At 34.8% G+C, this 26,889-nt stretch overlaps 2 protein-coding genes across 20 annotated transcripts in view; one reads left to right on the forward strand and one right to left on the reverse strand.

Annotated features, from left to right (window-relative positions):
• Window positions 1-26,889, forward strand: part of IMMP2L (inner mitochondrial membrane peptidase subunit 2) — a 937,771-nt gene that overhangs the window by 353,848 nt on the left and 557,034 nt on the right. The gene's annotated exons all lie outside the window — the stretch shown is intronic.
• The window catches only part of LRRN3 (leucine rich repeat neuronal 3), a 35,334-nt gene continuing 31,433 nt past the window's right edge, over window positions 22,989-26,889 (reverse strand). The window contains exon 2 of the mRNA XM_010947649.3: window positions 22,989-26,005. Within this exon, the coding sequence (XP_010945951.1) occupies window positions 23,520-25,646 (2,127 nt within the window). The 5' untranslated portion in view covers window positions 25,647-26,005 and the 3' untranslated portion in view covers window positions 22,989-23,519. The remainder of the gene's footprint in view (window positions 26,006-26,889) is intronic.

A 26,889-nucleotide genomic window follows, 5' to 3' on the forward strand; every position in this document is an offset into this window, starting at 1 on the left:
GGCAGTTGGTGGTTCAGCTGATTTATGTATCCATCCTGGGTGATTCCTTTAATGTTAACACTTACAGTGGAGATATGCCATCTGTGACTTGTTAATTAGATTCAGCATCCAAAAAGTCAGTTTCATGCTGACTTGACTCTCTTCCATTTTGGGTTGCTCAAGAGATCCTAGGTCTGTTTTTTCTTTGCTTTTCTTTTCATGAGACTTTACCAAGACCTGTGTATATTATTAAAATTTAATGATTTGCAAAAAGAAATAGCTTTTCTCAATTTAATGTTAGAACAAATTGCACAAAAAATTGGATCACTCTAGGTGATAGCATTTATACCCATGGCTTCATTATCAGTTATGTGTAAATAGTTCAAAGGTGTGTCTTAGCCCAACTCCCTGCTTTGAGCTCCTGGTACCTATTCTTGACATCTCTATTTAGATTCCTTAAAGGCACCTCAAATGCAAGTATGTGCAAAGCTTGACTTGTAATTCAACTCTAACTGACTTTTAATGTTTCCTTGGAGTGAATGATACCACAATCTGTACAGGTACACGTCAGAGATCTAGAATTCACTTTTGACAGATTGTCTTTCTGACCTCGATTATGCAATCCATTAGAAAGAATTGCTGACTTTTTCCTCTAAAACTGTCATCATTCTGATCTTCCTACCATCTCTTCTGCCACTTGTTCCTACACCCACCACAGCAGTAGCCTTCTGTTTGTTCTCTTAGTCTTCACCCTCCTAATCAATTCTTCCCAACAGAGCCAGTGATTTCAATATATTTCACATTGTATTCTTTCAAACAGGTAATAAAAGTACAACAATAAAATTCAAAAGGCACAACAGGCTGTACAGTGAAAAGTAAATCTCCGTTTTCCTTCTGTCTTCCAGCGCTGAGGTTCCTCTGTTCAGAGGCAATACTTATATTCCCTTCAGACACGTTATGTTCATATAAAGCAAAACATCTTACTGAGTAAGACCTAAAGCTGTAAATTGGCCTGAGTATATTTCCTTTAGAGCGTTTCTCAGCACTTTCTTTAGTTCTATTTCCTCCAACCACACTGTGCCTTCATCCTTTCTTTTGGCTACTGACCCTGTCTTGCTTTCTCTAAACTCCTCACGCATGCTGTGCACATTTCTACCAGAAGATTCTTCTTCCTTCTCTTCATTTAGCAGTATTCCACCCACTCAGCTTTACCATTTCAGGTTAAATAGGACTTTCCCAGGGGAAGAGGCCCCTCTAAAACAGGATCTCATGTTTAGTCTTCATAGCATTTCTCACAGTTAGTGTGTATCTATTTAGTGATTGTTTGCTTAATATCTTTCTCCTTTGCAAGACTACAGGTACCATTAGGACTGTGTTGTGCTCAATGTTGTCATTCAGTATTAGCCCATGAATAGTCAATAAACAGCTGATAGAGCTAGTTTGCCTTTGGGAAGCGCCCTTCTTGAAGTAACCCATTCAATTTCTTGCATTTTTTTAAATTAAAAATTAAAAAAAAATTTTTTGAAGGGGAAGTAATTAGGTTTGTTTGTTTGTTTATTTATTTATTTATTTATTATTTTTGGTGAAGTTACCAGGGATTGAATCCAGGGCCTCATGCATACTAGGCATGCACTCTACCATGAAGCTGTTTCTTTCTTGTCTGCTGTTTCTTTACACACAGCCAGTCCTCCAGAGCGTCCACCCTCTGGGTTTAATGTGTTTTATGTCAGCAACCCTCAAATAAGCAGCAGTAAGTATTTTGGATCTTAAGAAAGGGGAAAAAATGAAACTGTGGGAACACAGGGAAAGGATGATACTAGGGGTGGACAAATTGTATTTAAGCTAGTGTACCAGTCAACATTATGGTCAACTTTTCTGTGGAAGGTAGAAAGTATGATGTTTCCCTTTGCAAACTCTCCAAGTCAATCCAACTTAAGGCTTGTATAGCTTTTCACCTCTAAGATCCACAAGGGCAGAAATTGTCATCTGTCTTGCTCAATGCTTCCATCCCCAGTACAGTTGTCCCCTGGTATGGGGTGGGGAGGGAGTTGGTTCCTGTTCCTCCCCTGCTCAATATCCACGGGTGCCCTAGTGCCTTAGTTGGCCTCCTTATCCATCAGTACCACATACATGGATTCAATTGTGGATAATGAACATAGTACACAATCTGCAGTTAGTTGTATCTATAGGTGTGGAACCTACAGTTACAGAGGTCAGATTGTACTTAATATTGTGCCTGGCAAATAGGCACTAAATATTTGCTAACTTGAAATTTAAATTGAATTTGACTGCATTGTGTATTGACTTAGAAGTATTGTAGGAAATGGTTGTTTGGGGAGACTCTGGCACATTGTCACTGAAGGCAAATTATGGGGATACATAGAGTTATTTGTGCTTATAGTTTTGGCTTTTTTTTTTTTTTTTTTTGGTCAGTCATTGTCATGGATTTCATCATTGAATGGTGGGTTTGCGCTGCAGGTAAAATTGTCTTACAATATGGAGGTTTTGTTAGTCTAACGTCTAAGTCTCCTCCTTGACAAGGTTGCAGTGTATAAGTTGTGACACTGAAACAGATATAATAATTTCTGAAAGTTTTACAAAACAGGTCAAAGAATGAATAAAATAAAACTGTTTTAAAGGTTTGGTTACATCATTAGTTTGTGCATAAGAGTAGCTCTGAATATACATTATCTGAGTTGGTTTCTGTCTAAGACACAAAAATGATTACTACTGTTACTCAAAACGAGAAGACATTTTCCCACAGTACATAGCAGGATAGATATCCTGAATCTCTTAATAGTTCTTAGGAAAGGATCAGTTATTGGGTGTGGTTTCAGTTTATTGTTGTGCCTTTCAATTGTGGGAGCCATTTTTGTTAAAGGTATTACTGTTTCTCTTGGTCTCAGTAAGAAGTGTCTGTAAAGAACGCTTTCATTTGAAATCAGTGCAACAGGAAATTTGGAAGTGAAGGAAATACATTTTTAAGAAATAAATATTCGTAGAATGATCAATGGTGAGTTTTTAAAATGTAGACAGGATAGAGCATTTCTATTTTTCTTTCAAGAAATACAATCCAACAATTGTTGGCCTTTCACAGGGTATAGCTTCTCAATATTTTAAACGTAACCCGTGGTGTCATGGATTTATTCTTGGAGTCTTTCACCTAGGAGTCAGTGCTGCATGGTTTGGAATCGTGGGTATTTACTCCACTTGTTTACCCTGGGAAGGTGTTGGGGGAATAGATGGGGGATGTACCAGAAAAATGAGTAAGTTACTTCTTAGTAACTTATTAAGTCATTATATGGTATCATAATTGTATAATGTGTTACCTCTTTTTAAATCACTGTTTTTGCTTATTTCTCACCTATATAATAGCAGTTTCTAGTGATTAATATTTTTTATGACATTCTGATTTTTAAATTATACTTTCAAACATTTTTCTGTCTTTTTTGACCTCCAAACAGGCATCCAGACCTAAAACGTTGGTGCTCACACAAAAGTTAGGAAATATGGTGCTTCAGCTACTAAGTAATTGTGAACTTAAGAAATATATATTTGCCCTCTTAAACTTAAAAAAAAAAAAAAGTACACAACACTCCAGTGGATGCAGTAATGTAGGACAGGTTCTGCTCTGCTTTCTGTCCATAACAACAAAGATGTCACAATCTAAAAATAAAATCGGAATGATAAATTTCAATGACAACAATAAAAGTTTGGGGGCCGGGAGAGTTGTTGGTCTAATTGAGGGCACTGCCTTCTCCTGTCCTCAGGTACAGGATATTGTTCCATTTTAAGCCATTGAGGGAGAAGGGCTTTGTATTTTAAATTGCAAGCTAATAAATGCTCTTTTTCTCATTAACACACATGACCTCTATGATTTATGCTCTCATGCACGCTGGCCCACTTTCTCAGTCTCTGTTAATGATGTTGAGAACCTCTGTTTAACATGAATTATTTTCCACCTGAATCCCTGTAAATTCACAGTAGATATTCATTGTAGTGATCTGCTTGTCCTGTTCAGGAAAGAAAAATAACAAAATGAGCCTTGTTCGTTGTACCTTTTTTGATTTCTTCAATATGTGTATAAAATGATTCCATTTATTGGAATTATGCAGACAGCTTTGTCATGCTTCTGATACTAGAGATAGTACATGAATTCCTTATTTCAAATAATAAGATATTTGCTGTTCAAATAACAATTAGTAGAGAGTTGGAATGAGAAAGACAAATGAAAGATAACTGAAAATTAAGTTTAGACAGCTCTGTCCTGCTTTATGTTCTTCTTAATTTATGGTGGGTTATATATTCCCATATTGTTTTGCCTTCCTTCATACTAATGATTAAGGAATTCAGACTTAACTCTAAATCCATAATGTCTGCAGTTAAATCCTAGGAAAAGATAAATAACATTCCTAAATCTGCATAGTTAATTCATAGTCTGAGTCAATTTTTAGTGTTTAAAGTTAGAGAAGAAGATAATTTAAGAAATAGGGTTTAGCAAAATATGCGGCTCAGGGCAAGATGATACTAGCCTTTTTTTCATCATTTGTTATGACTATTGAAATATCATTTTACTATAATTACCATAAAGATGTTTGTGATAGTGCTCATTTTGACCAACCTAGGAGGGAATATTATTGGCAAGTGGAAAAATCATCCATAATTGGGCAAGTGAATAAAGTAGATTTTATAAATTTATGGGATTATGGAATATTAAATTCAGAAAATGCTAGGGAGATTATTCAGTTCCATCCCTTACTGATACCAGGAGGAAACGAAGACTCAGTGAGGCACACTGATATGTCATATTTTGCCAGTTTAGCTGGTAGCCAGACTAGAATTCAGTTTTTAAAATTGTTTGCCTTTGGTCATGTCACTTTCTTTTTTAGCTCATTCCTAGTAAAATGTATATATATCTTAATTTTGGTAAAAGAGAATGCAGTGAAATTTACCAAATAGAATAAATGGAAGCTGTTGTGTAATAATTTAACTAGTCTTTGTCATTGGCTATGGATAGATGGTGTATCTTTGTTATTCATGAGATCATATGTAAGTTTATGTTAATAAAGTGACTGATGGTGGGCTTCTAAAAAGCATCAAGAAGAGGGCTGGCCATGCTGATAAGACCATCCATATGATTGCAATTTTAGGGCTTTGAGCCATGTGGTATCATCGCAGCTTCCCAACCTCCAAGGAGGGGTAGAAGCCTGGAGATTGAGTTGAATCACATGACTCAAATCCCAATGGAAACCATGGACACTGAGCTCAGTGGAGCTTCCTGGCTGATGAACACATTGTTGTGTTGGAGGGGTAACATGTCCTGATTTCACGGGGAGAGGGCACAGAAGCTCTGTGTTTGGGACCCTTCAGGACCTCACCCCATGTTTCTCTTCATTTGGAGTTCTGATTTGTATTCTTTATAGTACAACTATGATTGTTTAAGTGTAGCGCTTTTTAGAGTTCTGTGAATTGTAGAGAGTTATCAGTCCTGAGATGGTCATTGGAAGTCCCCATATTTATTGCTATTTGGTCGATAAGCAGGTGACCTGGGAACCCACTTGTGGCTGGCTTCTGAAGTGGGAGCAGTCTTGTAGAGAACTGAAGTCCTTAACTTGTGAGATCTGTGCTAACTTTGAATGGTTAGCATCTGAATTGAAATGTATTGCAAAATGCCATTTGGAACTGGTGTCAGAATAGAAGCGTTGAAACATATGCAATGCAACTCCTTAGTACTCCATGTAATCTTTTTGTTGACAACTGATTTAGTGCAGAAAAACTGATCAAGTGTGAGGTGAGTTGGCAAAGATTGTAGAGCACTGATCTGGTATGCCTGTTCCTCTTCCTTTGAATGACATGCTTTCTCTAGTAATGAACTTGTGCTCAGAACCATGGACTGGAAACTTAAGATACATGCTAAGAATGTTTTCTATGTTTGAGTAGATCTCCTCCAATTCCTACTCTTATGACAAGGTTAAGTGATATTTGCTAAAGCTTTAGACTTAGTATACAGTTCTTAGACCAAAATTATGTGTATTACCTGGGGGCTTGTTAGACCTGAAGACTTAATCATAATCTGTATTTTAACAAGCTCCCAGAATAAATCATAAGCACAGTGAAGTTTTGAGAAATGTTAATCTAAAATTTGGAGATGACAAAAGAGATTTATATTAAGCTAAATTCCAGACACTTCTATTGAAAAAATGAAGATGAAAATTCTGCCTTACTTTTTGATCTGTTATTCTCCTCAACAATCAAAACACATTTGTAATCAATAAATTCTTCCACACCTACCTGCTGTGATGGTACTCCGTCTTTCATGACTTTTGGTATTTGTTAACATCTGTTAATGTTTCAATATTGAACACAGGCATTAAAATCAATCTCTAGCTTCTTGTCAAATATGGTTGATGAACACATGCATTTATCTTCTTTCCTTGAAATGTCACTAAAATACCAGTAAGGAATAAAAAGAAAACATCAACATAAAATAATAAAAAGAATGGGAAGGATACTATATTAAGCAAGAGAGGTTAGCAGATTTGTAGTTCTGCAGAGAACTTGAGAATGAAATGTTCTAGATACATAGAAAATTAAGCAACTGAAAAAAACAAGGCAGTGATTATTTATCTGTAGGGATTACAAAATTGTATGGGAAACAGTGTAATCGTAGTTATAGTATGCTATGTGGTTCAGCTCTAATAATTTACAATATGTGTATATGAATGTTGATTTAACCAAAAGCTGTGATAAAATTTTGATCAAAGATTGAGAGGGAAAATGTGCAGTTACGTAAGGGAACTGAATTCTCGTTCTTCAAAATACTGTTTGTAATCAGTAAAATATATCTAAGTTTAACATTAAATATTAGTGGTATAGGTTTGGAATGTGGTGGCAACACCAAAAAAATAGCTGTTAATGTTGTCTCTTTTTTGCTCTCTCTCAGTCCCAAGCATGCTAGAATTTACAGATACTGATGCACAGTGTAGAGACTATTGGATTAACGGCCAGAAGATCTGAGTGCTAGTCCTACTCTGCCACCAACGAGCCATGTATTTTTCAATAAAAAAGGCATAGTATTCCCTGATTCTTGTGCCATTTTTATCATCCAAGTTCTATACTATGTGTAATAGATATTTTCCTCTTTTATAAGCAGAGTAGATAAGAAGAGACAATTTCTAGTAGCTCCCTCAATGATACTGAATTTTGCTTTGCTTTGTCACTCAGCCATTTACTCAAGTGTCTTTAATATTAACCTTCCAGGGGAAGAATAGACATATTTTCTTCTCAAGCAGCCAAATAGTCTTAATAACTTGGATAACAGCATGGAGTTATCATTAGCATGAATGAGGAGCAATACTTCCTTTAGTTTAGACAGATGGAAATATTTTTAGTTCTCTCACCCTGTGACATTTGTGAGAAGTTCAGATACTTCCAAAATTACAAAATACCATCTGGCCACAATGTCTTGGCCCTGTTAACTTTATTTCATCCCTGCCGAATTCTGTTTTTTAGCTTTGTCATTATTTGTGTTCCAAGTTTTTATGAAGTTTGTTCAATAGCAAATCTATAATAATCAGTCAAGTATAGTATTTTTCAAAGGCACACAGCTAGGACTTTGAATTTTGTTTAGATTTCAGAAGCCTGTAGATTGAATGTGCAAGCTGGAGACATCTAGTATTGAGTAATCTGGGCTCAGAAATATGTGATCCTTTCCAAAAGGTCCGTATCAGCCAGGTTATTGCCACCTTGTGTCATATCTGCCTTTGCCAACCAATTTTCTAAAGGGCAGCAGAGAAGAGGTGATAACGGAGATAAGCCAATATTTAATAAGGGCAAATAAGCTAACACTTCAAGTGGACAGAGGGCTTTGTCCTTTCTGTGCCCCCTGAGTCTCAGCCAGTCTGTCTGTCTGTCTCTCACCCCAGCTCTGCCTGTTGTCTGTTCCATTTTTCTTTCCTGTCTTTTGGTCTCTTGTCTCTCCTCCTTTTTATTTCTGCTCTTTTTCCCCTACTCACTCTTGTTCATTGTACTCTGAGAAAATAACAAAATAGGAAATTGAATCTGGAGTTTGGTGGATGAGACGATAGAAAGCTAGGAGGTAACTGTAGAAATACAATTAGAGTTGCAGTTTTTGAAGGAGTGATGCCAACAGCATAAGGCCTTCTTGTCAGAGAAAGAATTATCCTAATTTTTCTTTTTGCTGGGAAATTGTGAGGTGAACCACGTTTTCAGCAGGTGAAATATACCTTAATAGGTGTTCTCTTTTCCTAGTTCAAAATAGGATTTTTAATTCAGAGGAAAAATGTATTTTTTCTTCCATTTTAGAAAATAGATTCATTGCTATTTTATAAAGAGAATAGGCACTATTTTATGTCTTCTGTTACAAAAAGAACAACTTTTTAGAGAGGGAGATCGTTATCATGCATATCAGTATCAGTTTAATTACTATTATCTAGAATTTTCACCAAATATATCTGGAAGCTACTTAATTGCTGTAGCATTTCTTATCTCTCTTTCCTCCTGCATAGTTTTCCCACCATAGGTAATTCTCTAAACTCTTGCAAGAAGGGTACATATCTGGCTCATCTTTGTATATCCTGAAGCTTCTAACATTTTAATTTCATAGTAAATACCTTTGAACAAAGAAATATCAACTTAGTCCAGTCTCTGGCCATTGTTACAGTTTATTACCTGTTCCGAGAATCATTTAGGCTTTTTGCCTCTGGGTAATAGTGCTACTAAGATTCCCAGAGCGCTAAAACTGTGTCTTAATTTAGCCTTTTATTAGCTCAGTTCTAAAAAATTTTCTTCAGTGTACAATGTAAATAGGGCAAAGATAAAAATTCCAGATTTATCCTGTCTGTTGGTAAAATACTCACATCAAATGGACATCCTATTTACTTGTTTGTTGTTTTTTTCCCCCCACAATAGCCAAATAGAATTTTAAATAAAGGCTTCAATGGAGAAAACATTTAAAAATCATAATAACTAAAACATACTTAGCAGTATGGTATTTTCTGCTCTATTTGTGGTATTTGAATGCATCATAATTTTCAATATTTTTCCTTCCTAGACCATAGAGGCAGACAGTTCTCTTTTGCCCTAAACGGTTTTACAACTACGTTATCTTTTATCTCTAATCTTTTTTTTCTAGGTGTGTTCTACTTTTCTTACAGGATTTTAAAAATTTATTACAAGTCATTTTGCAAGGTTCCATTTAAGTTAAACCTACCTTGGAGTAAGTGATATCATTTGTTTGTTTATGGATGGCTATTGAAATTGGACATGGGTTAGCAGTTGTATAAGAAACAATGAATTACATTACTCATGTAATAAAAAGTAGCTACCACAATCAGAGAGATACACTATTTCCTTCTTACTCTCGTCCTCTGGCCGCAGAGTTAATGTAGGGCACGAAGTATCAACGCTGGAGCGACGCCAAGTCACTGGACAGAGTTGAGTGCCTTTGGTTATTTTCTTCATGAGACTGTCACCCTACATGTGCTAGTGCTGAACAGACAAAAGCAGAGGAAAACCTTTAGCTGGAGGGATCTTGTTTCCTCCAATAGAACAAAGGCATCAAGATGACTCTAGGCAATATGACATTAAACGCATTCACCAAATACATTGAAAAGAATGAATGGGATAGCGTTTGCTTTTTGTATTTTGAAATAGGTTTATACAAAGGTGTATCGAATCCATCTGTATTCCAACTGTATTTCGAAGTGAGATTTTTTAAAAGTATAATTTCTTAACTCATTCATATTCAAGTTCTCACAAAAAAAGCACCACTGATTTCTGTTCCTTGCTGAAGCTGTTGAAATACCTCTTGGTCTTAAACTGAACTACTTTTGACTCTGCTTTTATTATTCAGCACTTTGAGGTGGTAATTTAGTATCTTTATCCCTCAAATCAAATTATTTTTTTTTCCTATCATTTGCCTGCTTCTTGGCTTATGAAGCTTGATTACATTTGTCTTTTCTTACTTTGAGCAATGTGGTCTGAAAGTGTGAAAGAGAAAAAATTTGCCTTCCTAAGTATGTAAAGCAGTATGCCAGTGTTGTGTACAAGTTTTGTTTTGCTTAATGGAAAATTGTAATTCTGGCTTAACGTCTTTATTTATTTATTTATTTATTTAGCCATGAATAAGAAATGGTGAAATGGATCATCACAACTGAATAAACACTGGTTTAAAAATTCCTTGCTTCAAACGGAGAAAAAAAAATTATAAGGCATCTAAACGGCTCTTACAGCTTGATAATTGGTATAAATTGAACACAGAATAGGTCCTTGAAAATTAATTTGACTTAATTTTGGTTTGCACCTTTGTTACACCATGAGAATGCTGTCAAGGAGCTGAGATGGAGGAAGTTCATCTCTGTTCCACCCATACCCTATTGCCACTCAAAGCTGAACCAAGCCACCATCTCTTTTCAGCTTTCCAACTTTTGGCAGAAACTGCGTAGTTGACATCCTAGATACATCCATTTCTCTCTACTTGTAATGGGCTGAATTGTGTCCCTAGAAAAGACATATTGAAGCCCTAACCCCAGTACCTATGAATGCGACTTTATTTTGAAATCATGTCTGCAGATGCCATCAAATCACTCTAATGGCTAGTGCCTTTATAAGAGAACAGAAAGGGAGAGTTGGATGTAGACCTAGGGGAGAAGGCTGTGTGCTACTTTCTTGTGGCAGCCTTAGGAACAATACCCTGCTCCTTTCCTTAAATGAAACTTAAGAGAACATCTCCAGCTGAAAGCCAGGAATCTCCAATGGACATTCTTACCTAGAAATCTATAAAACGTTTATTTGAAAATCTCCTGATTTAATTAAGATTTTCCCCTACCCTTTGAGAGGTTTTTAGTGCAGTATCATCAGACAGATGATTTTAGAAATAATAACTGTATTGCTGTAGGCTGTTTTCTAACCTCTATAAAAAATTACAAACTTTGGAGTCATGTAGATTTGGATTTTAATCCCAATCCTTTTTTGGGCCAGTTATTCAAGTCTTCTGAGCCTCAGTATTTATTTATTTTTAATTTTTTTGCCATGGGGAGGTAATTAGGTTTTATTTATTTACTTTTTTTCATTTTCAGTTTTATTAGGTAGAAGTGTTACAATTTGACTGCATATATACAATATATTGCATGTAAATACACAGGTTTTATTTATTTACTTATTTAATGGAGGTACTGGGGATTGAACCCAGGACCTCGTGCATGCTGAGCATACACTCTACCCCTTGGACTATACCTTGCCCACAGCCTCAGTATTTATGTGACATGCTCTTCCTTCCTCGATGCCTTCACCCAGCATCCCTTCAATAACTGCTGTTGCCATCTTTTTGTCTCTTCAACTTTCCCTAATTATCTTGGAATGAAAAAGAGCAACATTAAGCTTTGAACTAGTAGTTACAAAAAAAGGAGCTAAGTGGTAATTCCACAGATATTTCTTGACTTGGGGCTTATTTCTGGTTGTACTAGTAGGTGTTTAATATTTTCCATATTGCAGGTCATGACTAATTAGTAGTTAATGAAATCAACTAATAGATGTAATATTAAAAAGCTAGAATAGAATAGAAAATATAGTAAGTTTGAATTGTACAGCTAGATTTTTGTGTGTGTGAAACTTCAATTTTGTATGTTTGTGTCACAATGTGTTTTATTTATTATAATGTGGAATACACTTAAAAATAAGTTTAGAAGCCAAGTAGCTAAACAAAAACAAGCTTTACTCTCATCTATACTTCTCTTCTCAGCATCACATTAACTCCTGATGGAGTTTTACTACTGTTAGTAAATTAAGCTGTGGAGGAAGTACATTGTAAGGAATACCATTCTTTAGTATTCTTTTTGAGTAGCTGTGATAGTCTTTCTCCTTTTTTTTTTTTTTTTTTTTTTTTGAGGGAGTAGGTAATTAGGTGTATTTATTTATTTTTAGAGGAGGTTCTGGGGATTGAACCCAGGAATTTGTGCATGCTAGGCATGTGCTCTACCACTTAAGCTATATCCTCCCACCTGTGATTGTCTTTCTGGTGATGACTGGAAGCCTGGTAGCTCTTTTGATCTAATGACCAGGGCATCAAGAGGATGCCGTTACTCTGACTCTGTTTTCCAGTTCTCGGTGTTAGGTTTTACTTCCAAAAATATGATGTCAATGAAATAACTATTTCTAACTATGGAGATTATTAATTTTCTGCTCTTAGGATAATTGCTGATGCTAATTAAGTTATCATCATCCCCACCCCTACTACTTGCTGAATGACGTTTATCTAAGAGGTCATATCAGTTCATATGAGAAATTGCAAGGTTTACACTAGGTGTGAGCAAGCTAACAACCTGTCAATTTTTCTTTTACATGGACACCAAATCCCTCTCACCACTGCCCATAAAAACTTCACAGAGAAATCTTGGTAAGTCCCTTAAACTTTCTAAGCCTAAACTTTCTCACTTATTATATAATATATGGCCACTGATAGAATCTTCCTCATAGGTGTCCAGTTAGTTTATATGTATGCTAGGGCTGAGCATTTACTAAGTGCTGGTGATGATGGTATTGGTGGTGTTGCTAACCACAAGATTTAGCATCAAGTATGATGACCCTTGTCTGCCTGCAGTTGGCTCTGCTTTCAGTCTAAAATAGTGCAGGAATTTTATTACCATTGCTCCCCAACCAAAGAAAGCAAGCTTAGCATACCTGAATGATTGCCTTCTGTTTTCGGTATTTTAAGAGAGACTTTAATGAGTTGGATCATCTCCAAAGAAGAGTGACCTGAATTGCTTTAAGGACATGGATATCTTCAGTGTGGAGCAAAGAAAATACTAGGATGTGATAGCATAATCGACTTGCACTGCTGCCCTACAATACATACCTTAAGCTCATTCTTTTTTTTTTTTTTTTGCTCCCTAAAATAAAACTCGTGAAAATTAGAAAAGAAGCAAATTCTCAGTAGAACATGAGAGTAAAATTCTTTATAGTCCTAAAGCTTTGCAAAGGCTGATATATACAGGACTGATCTAATAGAGGCTGGTAACATCTGTCAGTCATGCTGTTGGGAGACGTGGGGGCTAGGTGAGGAGGTGATGGAGTGGGCAGTGAAGTCTTTCATTTGGAGACTGGAGGTCTTTATTGCCACTTTTACGGTCTGGACAGCTCTAGTCTGGACTGAGAGTGAAGGTAGTACAGTCAGACGTAATATAAACTTTGTGGGAGACGGAATGATAGGCTTTTATAAAAAGGAGGCAGGAAGAATATGAGACTCTTTTCTGTATTTTCTTGATTTTGTATGATAATGTTCCTTTAGTAAGAAAATATTTTAAGACAAAATGATATAAAATTATGCCATTTAAAATATATTTTAAAGTAATAATATGACATCACGATGATAAGCTTGGAATTTCAAGTCAAGGAGATTTTTTTTAGGATAAGTTTAATATAAAAGCTCCTTTCTGAAGCCAGATTATTTAAAGATCATAGGGTTGGCTTTTCCCACTACAGCAAAAATCTTTATTGATAAGCCCATTGCCACTGTGAACAGCACCCACAGATGTTTGACAGTGCTCACTTTGGAGCAGGGGAAAGATTCATTGGGTTTGCAAATTTGATGATAATTTTATTCGATATCTCCTTCATTATGACCAATAATTCATCAAGATAGGGTAGTGTAATTTTTCTGACATCACAGGGGAGCTATGGATAATATATTCAAATGGCAAACATAACATATGTGAAAATGTCTTACATTTTTAAAAGTACTTGACAAATGTGTAATCAGCAGAGTTTTATGATGTTTTCATAAGTTTAAGATTTTAATTTAACTTCCAACGTCTAGGGCTACTGAACTCATAGACCATCTAGTTTTTTACATATTCTGGCTTCAGTGAAGCTAAAACTTGACTTGTTTTGTCTTGAATGAGATGACAGTTCATGCTGCACCAGATACATATTCTTACCTGGCATGAGTATTCACACTGAAAAACAGTTGGCTTGAGTACTGCAGCCTAGTGCTGGGACAGAATTACTCTTACCAATAAAATTAAAATCACTCTGTTATTATACTTACTTAGAATCATTTTATCTAAAGAGTACCTCTGTTATCCATACCAGAGTGAAATGGAACAGACACGTTTGCCACGGTGAATTGGAGTCCTCTCCACGCTTAGGAGCTAGCATCAGAGTGTTGCCAAAGTCTCTCTGGGCGTACCCAGACCCCAGCGTCTTACATATCGTGGGAAGGCGGAGGTGCTGTTTCCCAGTTTATTTTCTGTTTGGAATATCCCCTTTGGTTTTAGGTAAAAATCGCCAACAAAGTTTTCAAACAAAAGATATTGAAGGAATCAAAAGTAACTAATTTAATAGTCTTTCTATCACGGTTCCCTAAAACCTTTTGGCAAAAATTTAATAACAAAAGTATTTTTGAATTTTTATGCTAATGCTTATTTTTTTATGTTAGGTCGATTATGTCTATTAATGCTTATCTTCTCTATTAATTTTAAAGTACAGCTTCAAAATTAAATTACTGACATAATTCTCTTCTTTAATAGTCTATATTAGACTTGTATTAGATAATCTTAATAAAGTTCTCTTCTTAAGAGAGCACAGTGTTGAGAAACCATAGAAAATCTAGAATGAGTGTCCAATTCATGTGGGTCAGGACTTCTGCCTATTCCACTCTTCCCTATTCTAAGTTATTTTGAGTTCAGGGTTTCAACTGGAAACATACAAGAGAGCAATTTTTTTCCTATTATCTGAGAAAAGTGGTATCTCTGAGGTCCAGTTGGAACTGTGTCTGGTATAATAGAAAACATAATCCAAGGAAATGAGACACACTGTTTTTTCCTGGTGTTCCTAAATCTGTTTTTATGCTTACAAAACTTACTAAATTCTATGTAACATATGTGTGAAATTTCTAAAAGAGAAATACAATTGACAGTGGAAACAGAAGTAGATCAGTTGTAAATTCAAATGCACAGACTCTAATTTTACATTACATGGGTTTTTATGTACAAAACTGCCCTGAATATCGAAAGCCTCTCTCACTTATTTGCCTTTTGGAGGGAGACAGTGGAGAGCTAGCTAACATTTTGACCCCCTGTTAACTTCAGAGGTGATGTATTTTTTTAATATCTGAAAAGAGGGTATCTTGCATGTAGTGAATTATACTTACCCTGAACATGAAAGGTGGGTGTCTGAGGATGTGCTTGTGAGGGTTGTGTGTGTATGTGTGTGTGTGTGGTGTGGTTTCAGATTAGGCGAGACCTGAGACAGTAATGTATATGCCTCTGTTTCTTTTCTCTCTTATTTCCCGCTTTTCACATTCCCAGCTTTGGAGGACTAGGGATTAGATGAGAAACTGAGGCTTGTTTACAAAGGGAGACAGTAGTGAAATGTGGAAAACTATTATTTGCAGCCTTATAAATTAATCCTGGTGTTTTAAATTTGGCCTTGTCATTTTCCCTGGGATCTAATTTCCACCATGTTTAGCACCAAGTAAAGTTTTTTTGTTTTGTTTTGTTTTTTTACTCATATCTTTATTTTTCTTTGGAAGCCAATTCTGGCTTTTTCCTTCTTCAGAACTTTCTCCCAGTCACTCAGCATGCTGTTGTTGTTCATATTCTTCAGGCTGCTGTCGTCTTCACACTATCCCTAGCCTGCTCCCAACATTTCTTAGCTCTCTAATTGGGAGATTGTGTGAAGATAGTCTTAGATGTTAGAACCCTTTTTGGACCCTTTCTAAGCTATACCCCAACATACATGTAAGCTATCCCATGCCTGTACTATTTTTATTAACCTGTATTGCAATTACCAGATTCACTTGTTGGTATCTATCTTTAGATGATAAGTTTTATGATGTCAGGGAATTTGTCTGTCACAGTTAGCGCTGACTCTCTAGTAGCTAATATTGTGTCTGGCACTTAGTAGATCCTCAGTGGATGAAGAGTGCATGGATAAAATTGATGTATGAATGAAAACAGGGGCCACTCCTTGCTTCTCTGTTTAGAAGCTTTGCTACTATTATTTTCTAAATAACATTTTCTAAATAATAGCAGCAAAGAAGTTCTGCCATACAAATGATTCATTAAAAAAAATGAAACGTGTATCTTTGGAATGAGAACATGGTTCAGCATAGTCACTGAAATATTTATAAGCAAAAAACATTTATAAGCAAAAAGTACTCATTGAATACTGAGGAACTTCTTTACACATAAAATCTGCATGCCAATTTAATTTCATTGAAGCTCATTAATCTATGGAAATGTTTGCTTGTTGATTTTAATGAATCACCTTGTTTCTTCTCCTGGGATATATAGACGATCAACTTCCTACATGGGCATCTGTAAGTTTTTAACTCATGGATAAGTTTGATGGTGTCAAGTTTTTATTTAATATTTTTTGCTGCCTCATTTATCAACAAACAATCCATGTTATCTAACCTGTATTAAATAGTTTTGTTCTTCTAGAATAACTTATTAGAACTCCTCAGAACTAATTTATAAATTTCAATCACAAATCAGAACTCCTCAGAACTCAAGGTTTATAATAGACTACAAGTCATCCAACAAAGCTCAACTGTATCAGAGTGTACTGACTTCTCATCCTCTAAGCTACTGTTCATGACACCAGTCCTTGCAAGAATGGGAATGTTGGCAGAAGTTCGAAGGGAAAAACATTTCCCCTTAATCCTTACTCTTTATGCAGGGTTCTTCTAAGGTCGAATTATTATGTATGACAAATATAATCTAGGAGTCAGAAAGCAGGTGAAACAGGTAATTATCCTGCACTTCTCTGTAATGGGATTGAAAAACAGCAGAGTTTTCTGCATGGGGACTGTGAAATGGATGCATGGAAATAATTATAAGAAAAGTCTTTTATAAGTCCCTAGAAGTACCTTCCTGCCAGTGAGTACTTAGCAAATACACTTATTTTTAAAGTTGGTAAGAATATGTGCAGTTTTTTTTTATGTTTTGTGTTTATTTTAATTTTTTTGATAAACCAGTATTCACAGTTCTGTTTTTTGGCAAGTAATAACTGAAAACTGGCAAATAGGAACTCTTTACCCCAATTCTTCATGCAAAACCAAGGTAGGAATATTATAAATGAACATATTGGTGGAGATAGTTAGAAGATAATAAGCACGATTAATGAATCTGGTATACTACTGATGGATTGTTCCCTCCCCTAAATTTCACCTATTAGTTATTTTTGCGGGTTATGGCATTCCAAAAAAGTGCCTGAGTGTTACTATTTCTCATGATGTTATATCTTTTGTTTTTTTCTGCTCTATGTTATTGTTATCTTGGGAAAGAAAATTACTTTTCTGAGGCTGATTTATAAAATGGAAATGTTAACACTGAACCCATGGGGATTTCATGAAAATTGAATTAATTTAATTATATATGCATGACACACACATCCATCAGTAAGCTTGACACATAGTAAGTTGGTAAATGTTCATTTTTCCCACCCCTCTTCTTTAGATCTGAGTGGGTTTCTTATGACTGTAGAACATTTTTAGTCTGTTGCGTACTCAGCATTCACTAAATGTTTCCTTCCTTCCTAGTTTTTACCTTGCCACTTAAGTAAATGTGAATATATGTTTATTCAAATAAAATAGTGTTAATACTATGATTATTAATTGCAGTGCATTTTATATGCCAGGAAAACATCTCACACATCACATTGTCACTTCAGAACTGATCCTGGGCTGAGACACACATAATCCATTGTTTGGAAAACCTGACTCCCCTTACCTCACAAAGTTGTTTTGATGTAGCTCAGTATTTTTCAGTGCAGTCTATTAAATCTATATGAATATATATAGATAAAGATTTTGTTAGAAGAAAGAAATGTTTTCTTTCCTTCTGTTTTTACACCTTTTCTTTATTGATGGATTCTTATTTTTACACTCCAAGGTTTGAATTGGGCAGTTAGAATCACATAATTGTATAAATTCATACATTTTGTATGTAAATGTTTCTAAGTCTAATAAAAGAAATGATTTAATATGAAAATTATTTATTGGAATATGGGTTTGTTGATTAACTAACTAGGAAATAGGGATGGGGATTGCAGAAGTCTTAAAGTTATTTTGGAGACGTGATTTTTCTGATCTTCACTGAATACATGACTCCTCTCTGCAGTTATTATTAAATGGATATTTACCAGAAGTATCTGACTTTAATCCCAGTTCTGATAATGAATTTCAATTTTATGTAGTATTCTTTTGAAGAACTCTTTCAGTGTTTTTGATCATACTCCTTTAATAACAGCATCTCTGATGGTTTAAGAATTATTTCTTTACCAGCCTTGAATCTGGTACCACAAATGACAGGGAGGTTATTTTATTATATGCGAATTCTCTCAATGCTAGGATTAGGAGGGTCCTAAGTTTACTCCATTGTTTGTTCCAGAGGCTGGTAAACATTATAAATGGATATTGCAATTGGATTTTGAATCAATGACTTCAGACACCAAACCATATGTTTTAATGAGAAGCTGGATTTTCCTTACAATGGTCACATAATGCTATTAGTTTCTTGAAGATAAATCAGAGTTAGAAAAGATAAATATAAACACAGAAAGCACTGTGAGGCCTTCAGATGCCATTACAGTTCATTCTTCTGAAAGGCTTGCCAAGGTCAACCACAGTTTGTTTCACTATGCTTTGTTACTCTGGACCACTCTACCATAATTTTGAAATAATACATGATACTTGCTCTGTATTTATTACTTATTTAAAGACTTCACTTTGCTTTCAAGAGAAAATTGTATCGATGTGTCTGTGATATATCTAACCCCCTATTTGGTATTGACTATATGGCTTATTTCAAAACTAAGAGCCCTCTGATGTATATGTAAAGTGAATGAGAATAGGTAAATTCAGATTGCTGTGGGCTTGTCTATTTTCAGTAGGAATAAAAAGGAATTGTGTTCTATTTCATGTATCTTCTCATTTGAGGACACTGAATGCTTAATAGTCAATTCAGGAGCACCTATGTTATATCATTACTGACATGTTAAGGTCAGATTTTGGAAATAATCTATATTTTACTAGAATGTTATTCTTTCAAACTTTTAATAATTTTATTTATGAATAGATATATGGACTGAGGCTATTAAAATTAACTCAGATTTTGTCATTTTAATTCTGAGTACAAATAGTGTTTTTATTTTTCCCTTGCTTCAGAGAAATAAGATAAATCAAAGGGGTAGTCACCCTTAACAATAGATAAAGTCCTCATTTTTCAAGTGAACACACGAAAGCAGCCACTATGGTGTTGAAACTGGAGTCAATTTCCTTTTCCAGAATTCCATGATACTGATTATACCATTTTGAGTCTAGGCATGGCTGTTTCATTCCGTGCTCCCAAGCAAAGGCCTAGTTAGCAATGCAATAGTCAGGGTAAAATGATATTATAGAAGTAAGGGCTATAGAACTAAGGGTGAAAATACTACCACCTGAAAGAGAGGATCATTTTAGTCTTTCTGGTTAGATTTATCCCCAAATGACCATTTAGAATGTTTGACATACTAAACGTATCTGTGACAACCATATTCTTTGAAAAAACTTTTGCTTATTTGTTGTAATTTGTTTTGAAATATTAGAGAGAGAAAAGAGAGATTTAATGAAAGAAAGTGTAGCCAAAATATAATCACTATTTATAGTTTCCCATCTCCTAGAAAATTAACACTGTGATGAAGCTAAAATGTTGCTTGATAGTTACATACACGATGAGAATTTTTTCCTGATATTTATGATAGCTGTGGGAACATTTTATTGGAATTTTCTCTTAGCAAATACATACTTTTAAACTTCTAGTTGTTAACTTTTTTTTTAATTAATTACTGTCCTATCACTTCTAATTTTTCATGTAAAAGGCTAATCTATGGAAATTTTCTTTGTAGTTGTTGGAAGATTTTATAAAAGTGGATAGAGTTAAGTTGGTCCTCCTCATAAAATATATAACATTTTGGCAGTCCTAGATTACCTTCTTGAATCTAATGTCTCATATTTCTTGGGTGGTCAATCTCTCTATGTTGAAAATAGGGGAAGCGTAATAGTTATCCATCTTTCTCTGCCTAGAAATAATTTGTGGTAAGTAGACATGCCTATTAATTTAACCAGTCTAAGGATGATATTAGGCTTGTGTGTGTGTGTGTGTGTGTGTGTGTGTGTGTACTAAGATCAATAATAAACTTAAGTTCCTATATCATCATATTGTGATAAGTAAAACGTTTTAGACCAAGGGAAAAAAGCCCTGTGATTTTCTGAGTATTAGCATTCTGTGAAAGTATGCATTGAAGCTTGGTGTCTACTAGGTAACATAGTTTACACATATTTGTGAAAGCAGTGATACATAATCAGTATGCAATCCAGTTGAATATAAGCCTCTTAATGGTGGCAAATTTTTCTTGTTCACTTCTGTTTTCCAGTGACTAATACAAATTTATTCATTATAAACAAGAGAGTTAAATGAATAGACTAAGGAATTATAATTTTAAACTTATGCTCACTGTTACATAGTTTTGCTTAAGAACTTTTCATGTAATTAGAATAAAATGTAAGAACTGTAGTAACTATCAAAAGACTGATAATATGCACCATAAATCTATTTCATTTCTTTCTAGGCAGAATGGTCAGCATATGACTGGCAACGTATTGTTACTTGGCTTTGCCAACAGTTACACAATTTCCTCCATTCTATTTGTATGCATTTTTGTATTTAACTAGACATGCTTATTTTCAGAAAATTTGGATTTTATTTTGTAATGTAACTTATAAAATATTAATTCTTTAAAATTTTTTTGTAAAAAAAAGTGTTTTCCTTTATGCAAGGTGAGGATATCAGTTGGCATTCATAGAGATATAAACTGTAGGGTATTATTTGTTATATACAAAGTTTGCCATTGTATCCGTATGTTATCACCAAATTTTAAGTTATTTGCTTTGAGTACTTTGACCAGTGCTTAGTTAATTTTATGTGAGGTTTAGGAGGTAACAGAGAGAATATAAAATACCATTCTGTTGTTGAAGCAAATGTCTTTTTTTTTTCTTACTGGCAATTTAGATTGAAATTTAAGCAAATAGGATCACGATTTGCTTTGAGCATCTGTATTCAGCTGTTACAAAAACACTTCATTTTACTGCTCACTATTAGGTATCTATTCAGAGTGCTTATTTGTTGCAATTTCTCTAAGTAAAATGTAGCTTGAAATGGATGTCAGCTTTACATCATGTATGTTATAGTTCTTCATGCAGATAAGTTTAAAAGAAACATACAAGATACATGAGCAAATTCTTGCTGACCTATACAATACCTGCATCCTAATAGGTCATATTTCAGCTCCTATATTTTTGATAAATAGCCTGGCTCTTAGAAAGCTCTGAACGTGGTGCTGAAACCTCTCATGATGTATGAGCGTGTCTTGCTGATAAATTCTAATGTCAGCTTCTCTGTGATAGTGATTCATCAGGTTGTAGAATTTGTGTTTGGGAAACACATTGAATTAGCAAGTTTCATATTTTGGTTGTGTTAAAATTAACACAGTTTGTTCTTTCCTTTTAAAAGAGTTCATACCAGTTACCTTCTAACATTGTCAAAAACAGCTAGGATTTAATTAGAAACTGTCAGTGCTATCACAAAAGCAAATGTCTAGCATTAACAATTAAATTGATATGACTATAGTGCTAGAAATGTTTATAGGCCAGCGACATGTTGATAATATGAGCAAACTACCCTAAGAAAAGTTAAATACTTGATTATAAACAGATACAGCAGCAATTAAGATAGAAGCCTTGTAGCTTTGTAAAGATAAGCAATTTGCCTATAAAAAGTAAGGCTTATTATCTTAGGGGTTTTTAAAAATTGTTTTGGGATGCTTTCTTTGTACACAAATACATTTATTTTGCAAGATGGTGAATTTTTATTTGTAAATATGTCTAAGACCCTAAAAAAAAAAAACTTGATTGTTTTTTTCCAGGTAAAATTCTTACATTTTCTATACAAGATTCTAAAATAATTAGTAATGTTATTAGCACTTTAATTCATTGGTTCTTAATTTGTTTTAAGCTGTGTTCTTTAGGTGCCTTAAATATAATTATAGAGAACTACAGTTAATTTTTTTCCTTTATTCTAAATTAGCCTCAGAAGCTTTTCCTTTCATTAGCAAAACTGTCCTCTTAAATTCCTATTGACCTCTGAAACTACTTGATTTATGTCATTTTTATAATGAGGTGAGCTAAATAAAAGGGAGAATTTGCTAAAATTCAACGTGATAAACTTCTTCTACTATGAATTAAGCATTTATTAAAATAAAATTTTAAAATCCTAGTCTTGGGAAATCCTAGTCTCTTAAAATTCTAAAATCCATTGTTATCCTGGGGAAAATAACCATCCACTTTGATCATAACAGACTTTAAGTCAGAACCAACTAGTTTAGTTGCTATACAAGTATATAAAAGCCTCCTTCTTTGGGGTCGTGTAGAACATGTAGTTTCTTTACTGCATTTGTAACATGGCAGATTATTAGATTATTTGCTTGTTATTGCAGTGAAGCTCATTAAGTGTTTGCAATTACAGTAAGATTTGAAAATTGCACATAGATCATAAGTCCTACTGAAATTTGGCAACATTTCCTGCAAAGCAAGCAGCCTAATATTGAGCTACTACCGATTATTAAAATAAGGCTTTCAGTTCCTTAGATATTGGATTTATATCATGTGAACTTAATAATTAAATCCACTCCAAAAGCTGCTTGTTAAGAAAAGGAAATCTATAAGCAAATACATAATTTCCTAGAGGATTTGTTTGTCAATAAAGGGTTAAATACAATGTTAGTATCAACTTTCAGTATTGATAAAGTGCACTCTAAAATCTATTTTTGTGCCTTATAAAAATGTAGTTATATCATCCAGTAAAAGTGTCTTACTTGTAGCATTCCACGTTTCATTATAGAAAAACACTTTTTTGAAAACATTATCATTTAAATGATATCTGGTCCAATGATATTTCCCAGAAATTATTGTTTATTTAGAAACAAAAACAAGACAAAAGCAATTGATTTTAATCCAAAATGTATTTTTTCTTATAAAAGAGATCCACATACTCACTGTGTCTACTCTACAGAATTTGTCCATTTTATTACACCACGTGTCAATTCAAGTTTATCTGCTCACTGCAAAAACTCGTGGCTAATATGTGTAATACAACACAGGAGGAGGTATTGCTCAGTTCAACTACTCTTATATACTTAAAAAAAATACAGAAATGTTTTTTGTCCACTTTAACTGTAGTCCAGACATAAAAGTTACATGAAAGTTCTAGAAAATGGATTTTATTTGGTTGCCACAGTACCCTTTGAAGCCAGTTAATTAAAATGCTGAACTTGTTCGTATGTCCATTGGTCAGGAGCAGCATTGGTGAAGCTTAAACTTCTTTCTAGGAAGTAATATTTCTCTGCCTTTTTTTTTTTTTTTTTTTTTTGAAGTACAACCACAGTTGTGAGTTTTTCTTTGAAGTAGGTTTAGTTGGCTGTTTTTAGGACATGTTTGTCGGCACACCTATAACAGTTGCTTTGACTTCCAATGCGGTACCTTTTTCTCTGCCTGCTTCCCAGAGGTTAATCAGAGGAGGATAAAGCTCACTGAATGCAATGGTTGGTTTCTGTAAGTAATTGCTCACATAGCTATGTCCACCATCACAGTTCATTTCTTGGGAGAGGCAGCTGAAAAGACATATGACACCAATAATCCCCAGAAAGCCTCCAAGGCAGGCCATAAATGTTGTAGTGTTACTCTTTTCATATTTTTTTTGATCAGGGTCCAAGCCTTTTGTGGTGACATTTACACATTGTTTTCTGCTTGTTTGATAGATTGTCGGAATATCAATGCAAATCTTATACTCAGTTGATGGGTTCAGATGAGTAAGATTGTACACCTTGACGTCAGATGGTATTCGAGCACTTTGGGCAGCATGGGAATTCTCAGTCTTGACAAAGGCTGTCCACTTAACACTGGATTTGAGAATTTTAGAACTTGCTTTCCAAGACACCAGAACTGAATTGGCCTGGACATCTTTTATTTTAATTTTCAAGGATCCATTGTTATCCTGTGGAAAAGAGCCATCCACTTTGATCATAATAGACTTCAAGTCAGCACCAACCAGGTTAGTTGCTATACAAGTATATAAACCCCCTTCTGTTGGGGTAATGCCACTTATATCTAATGTGCCTTCAGAATGGACATAGAACTTCTCTGTCACAGTATTAGGCAAGAGTTTTTTACCAGAAGGTGTTATCCAGTAGATTTCAGGCTGTGGCTCTGCAGTAGCTCTACAGTGTAAGGAAACACAGCTCCCAGCTTCTAAATCCAGATTAGAAGGAAAACTCTCGGGAGCTATAAGAGGGAGACAGATTTCCATCATTTCCCTGAAATGCACTTGCCGAACATTCTGACCTTGGAATTCAGGTGGGTCCACACAAAACAGTGAATCTGGCTCCATAAATCGAATGTTAGTTTTGTTCATATTAATCCAACGGATGACACAGTCACACCTGATAGGATTGCTGTGTATGCTGATTTCCTTGAGGTTTGGCAGAGACTCAATGGTACCATGGTACAGGGCACTAAGGGCATTGCTGTTAAGCATGAGTGATTCCAGCTTGGGTAGTCTGAAAAATGCATTCGGGTGAATGTAAGACAACCTGGGGTTGTTAGTAGCTTCTATTTTTCTTAAATCTGGCAAGTTATCCACAGCAAGACTGTCGATGGAAACCAGTTCAGGCATATTATTTATTCCCAACTCTTTTAAGTGTAGCATATTGCTAAAATCACCCCTCCTTATTTGATTAATAGGATTTTTATTTAGATCCAAAAATTTGAGATTTACCACTTTTTGAAGAGCAACATGGGGCACTTTAATAAGCCTGTTGTCATAAAAAGAGATGCTTTCTAAGTTTTCAAGCCCAACCAAGGCATTATCTGGTATTTCTGTGAGGTTTATACCAGCTATAACCAGGCTGCGAAGATTGATAAGTGGCTTAAAGTTCATGTCTTTGATTCGGATGATTGGATTTTCCCCAATCATCAGAATCTCCAGATTGGGAAGAGCATCAAACCACTGACTATTGATCATCTGCAATTTATTTGAATTGAGATGAAGTCGAAGAAGATTATGTAGGCCAATAAAGGCTCCGGGTGAAATTGTAGAAAGCAAGTTGTGATTAATATAGAGTTCTTGTAAGTTGCTCAGTCCAGACAGACATTTTTCAGGCAGCTCAGTAAGTTTGTTTTCTTCTAGGTACACAGAAAGAAGCTGAGGCATCTTTTTTACATTAATATTGGTGACTGAAGATAAATTGTTTTGAGATAAGTCCAGGCCAGTAAGGTTTACTGGAAAGTTTATGGAGTATTCAATCTTTGCAATATTGTTAGTCTGAAGGAGCAGAATCTGTGTGTCAGCAGGCAATCTGGCTGGGAAATTTAAAAGACCTAAATCATTGCAATCCACTGTAGATGCTTCCATATAAATGGATCTAGGTGTAAACCAGGGCCGGATTTCACATGTACATAATTGTGGGCAATCCGCTTTTTTATCTACAGCTTGTACTAGTGTAGTGATAGCTAGGCCAAGTAGCACATGAATTTGGAGTGGCAGGTCCTTCATCTTAGCTTTCTTCTTCAGAAATTTAATGGGCCCTTAAGGATTCCGCAGTCACTGCTAGTAAGATCAGTAAGAGCTGACTGATAAGGAAAAGAGTTGCATTTGTCAAATGATGAATGCCATAGAACTGAGAAGTTTTTCTTCATGGAAATAAGTGCCAGTACCACGACTGCAATGTCCAGAAATGTCATGCATATTGAAAAAGAGGTTCCTGTCTCCTTTATGATAGAATATTGATAAACTTTTTGAAGATGGAGTATGTGTAGATGGCCACGGGAAGTTAAGCAATTCATTTATTTAGGAGTATAACATTCAAATCCCATGCTTGTTCAGTACTGGCAGGAATAGCAGCATGATGCTAACTATAATAAAATAAAAGATAAAAGGAAAAAAGAGAAAAAGAATTAGTCCAAAGGGAAAAAACTCCATAATTAATATCCATTAACTAATTATGATTATCTTATATATAATATTGTTAGCTCACAGTTAATTCAGTATGTTTGATGACTTTATCCTTGTTATGACTGTCCTTAATAGTTATTGGCCTAGACATTGGACAGGCTGAGAAACTGAATATAGAGAAGACTGAAGCACATTAACCATAATGAATATGCTTCCAAAATTTGTCTATTTTTTCAAAATCTTTGCTGGTTTATACCTTGTAATTTTACTTATTTGTCATTCTCTTTGATAACTGGTTACAGGGGAAAAAAGAAAACCTTTCAGTGATGGCTGTTTTATTTTCCCCTAGGGAGAGAAAATTAAAAGGTTATTAATAAATAATACTATTCAGTTACAATCAAATGAGTTAGCCTACAGTCCTCAGGTTCTCAGGAGATGCCATTTAGAAGCAAAATTATAAAATGAACTAGAAGTAGCGGTATTTAGCTGAATTTCACTTTTTCATTCATACTTCCCTCCACAGCCTTTTTTTTGTATCAAGTGACTTGAATTTTGCCATATTTGGAAAAGATTAAGTCTAACTTGCTGTTGATGCACCTGTATGTTGTCATACTTATCTGAAATTCAGATTTATGTTAGACTGTTTTATTTTTCCTTGAAAATACCTTACATTCCATTAGTCACTAACAACAAAAAGGTAACTTTTATTATATCAGTAAAACAGACACTTAGAGATTGCGTCTTTTAAATGGCTACTGATGTCTTTATCGTCACAATAAGCAATCCAAAACCAAGTTGCAATTATCATTATGTGCTGAATTGTAAAACACCGCACTACTTTTAG

Source organism: Camelus bactrianus, chromosome 7 (genome assembly GCF_048773025.1).
Source record: "Camelus bactrianus isolate YW-2024 breed Bactrian camel chromosome 7, ASM4877302v1, whole genome shotgun sequence".
Taxonomy (NCBI): domain Eukaryota; kingdom Metazoa; phylum Chordata; class Mammalia; order Artiodactyla; family Camelidae; genus Camelus; species Camelus bactrianus.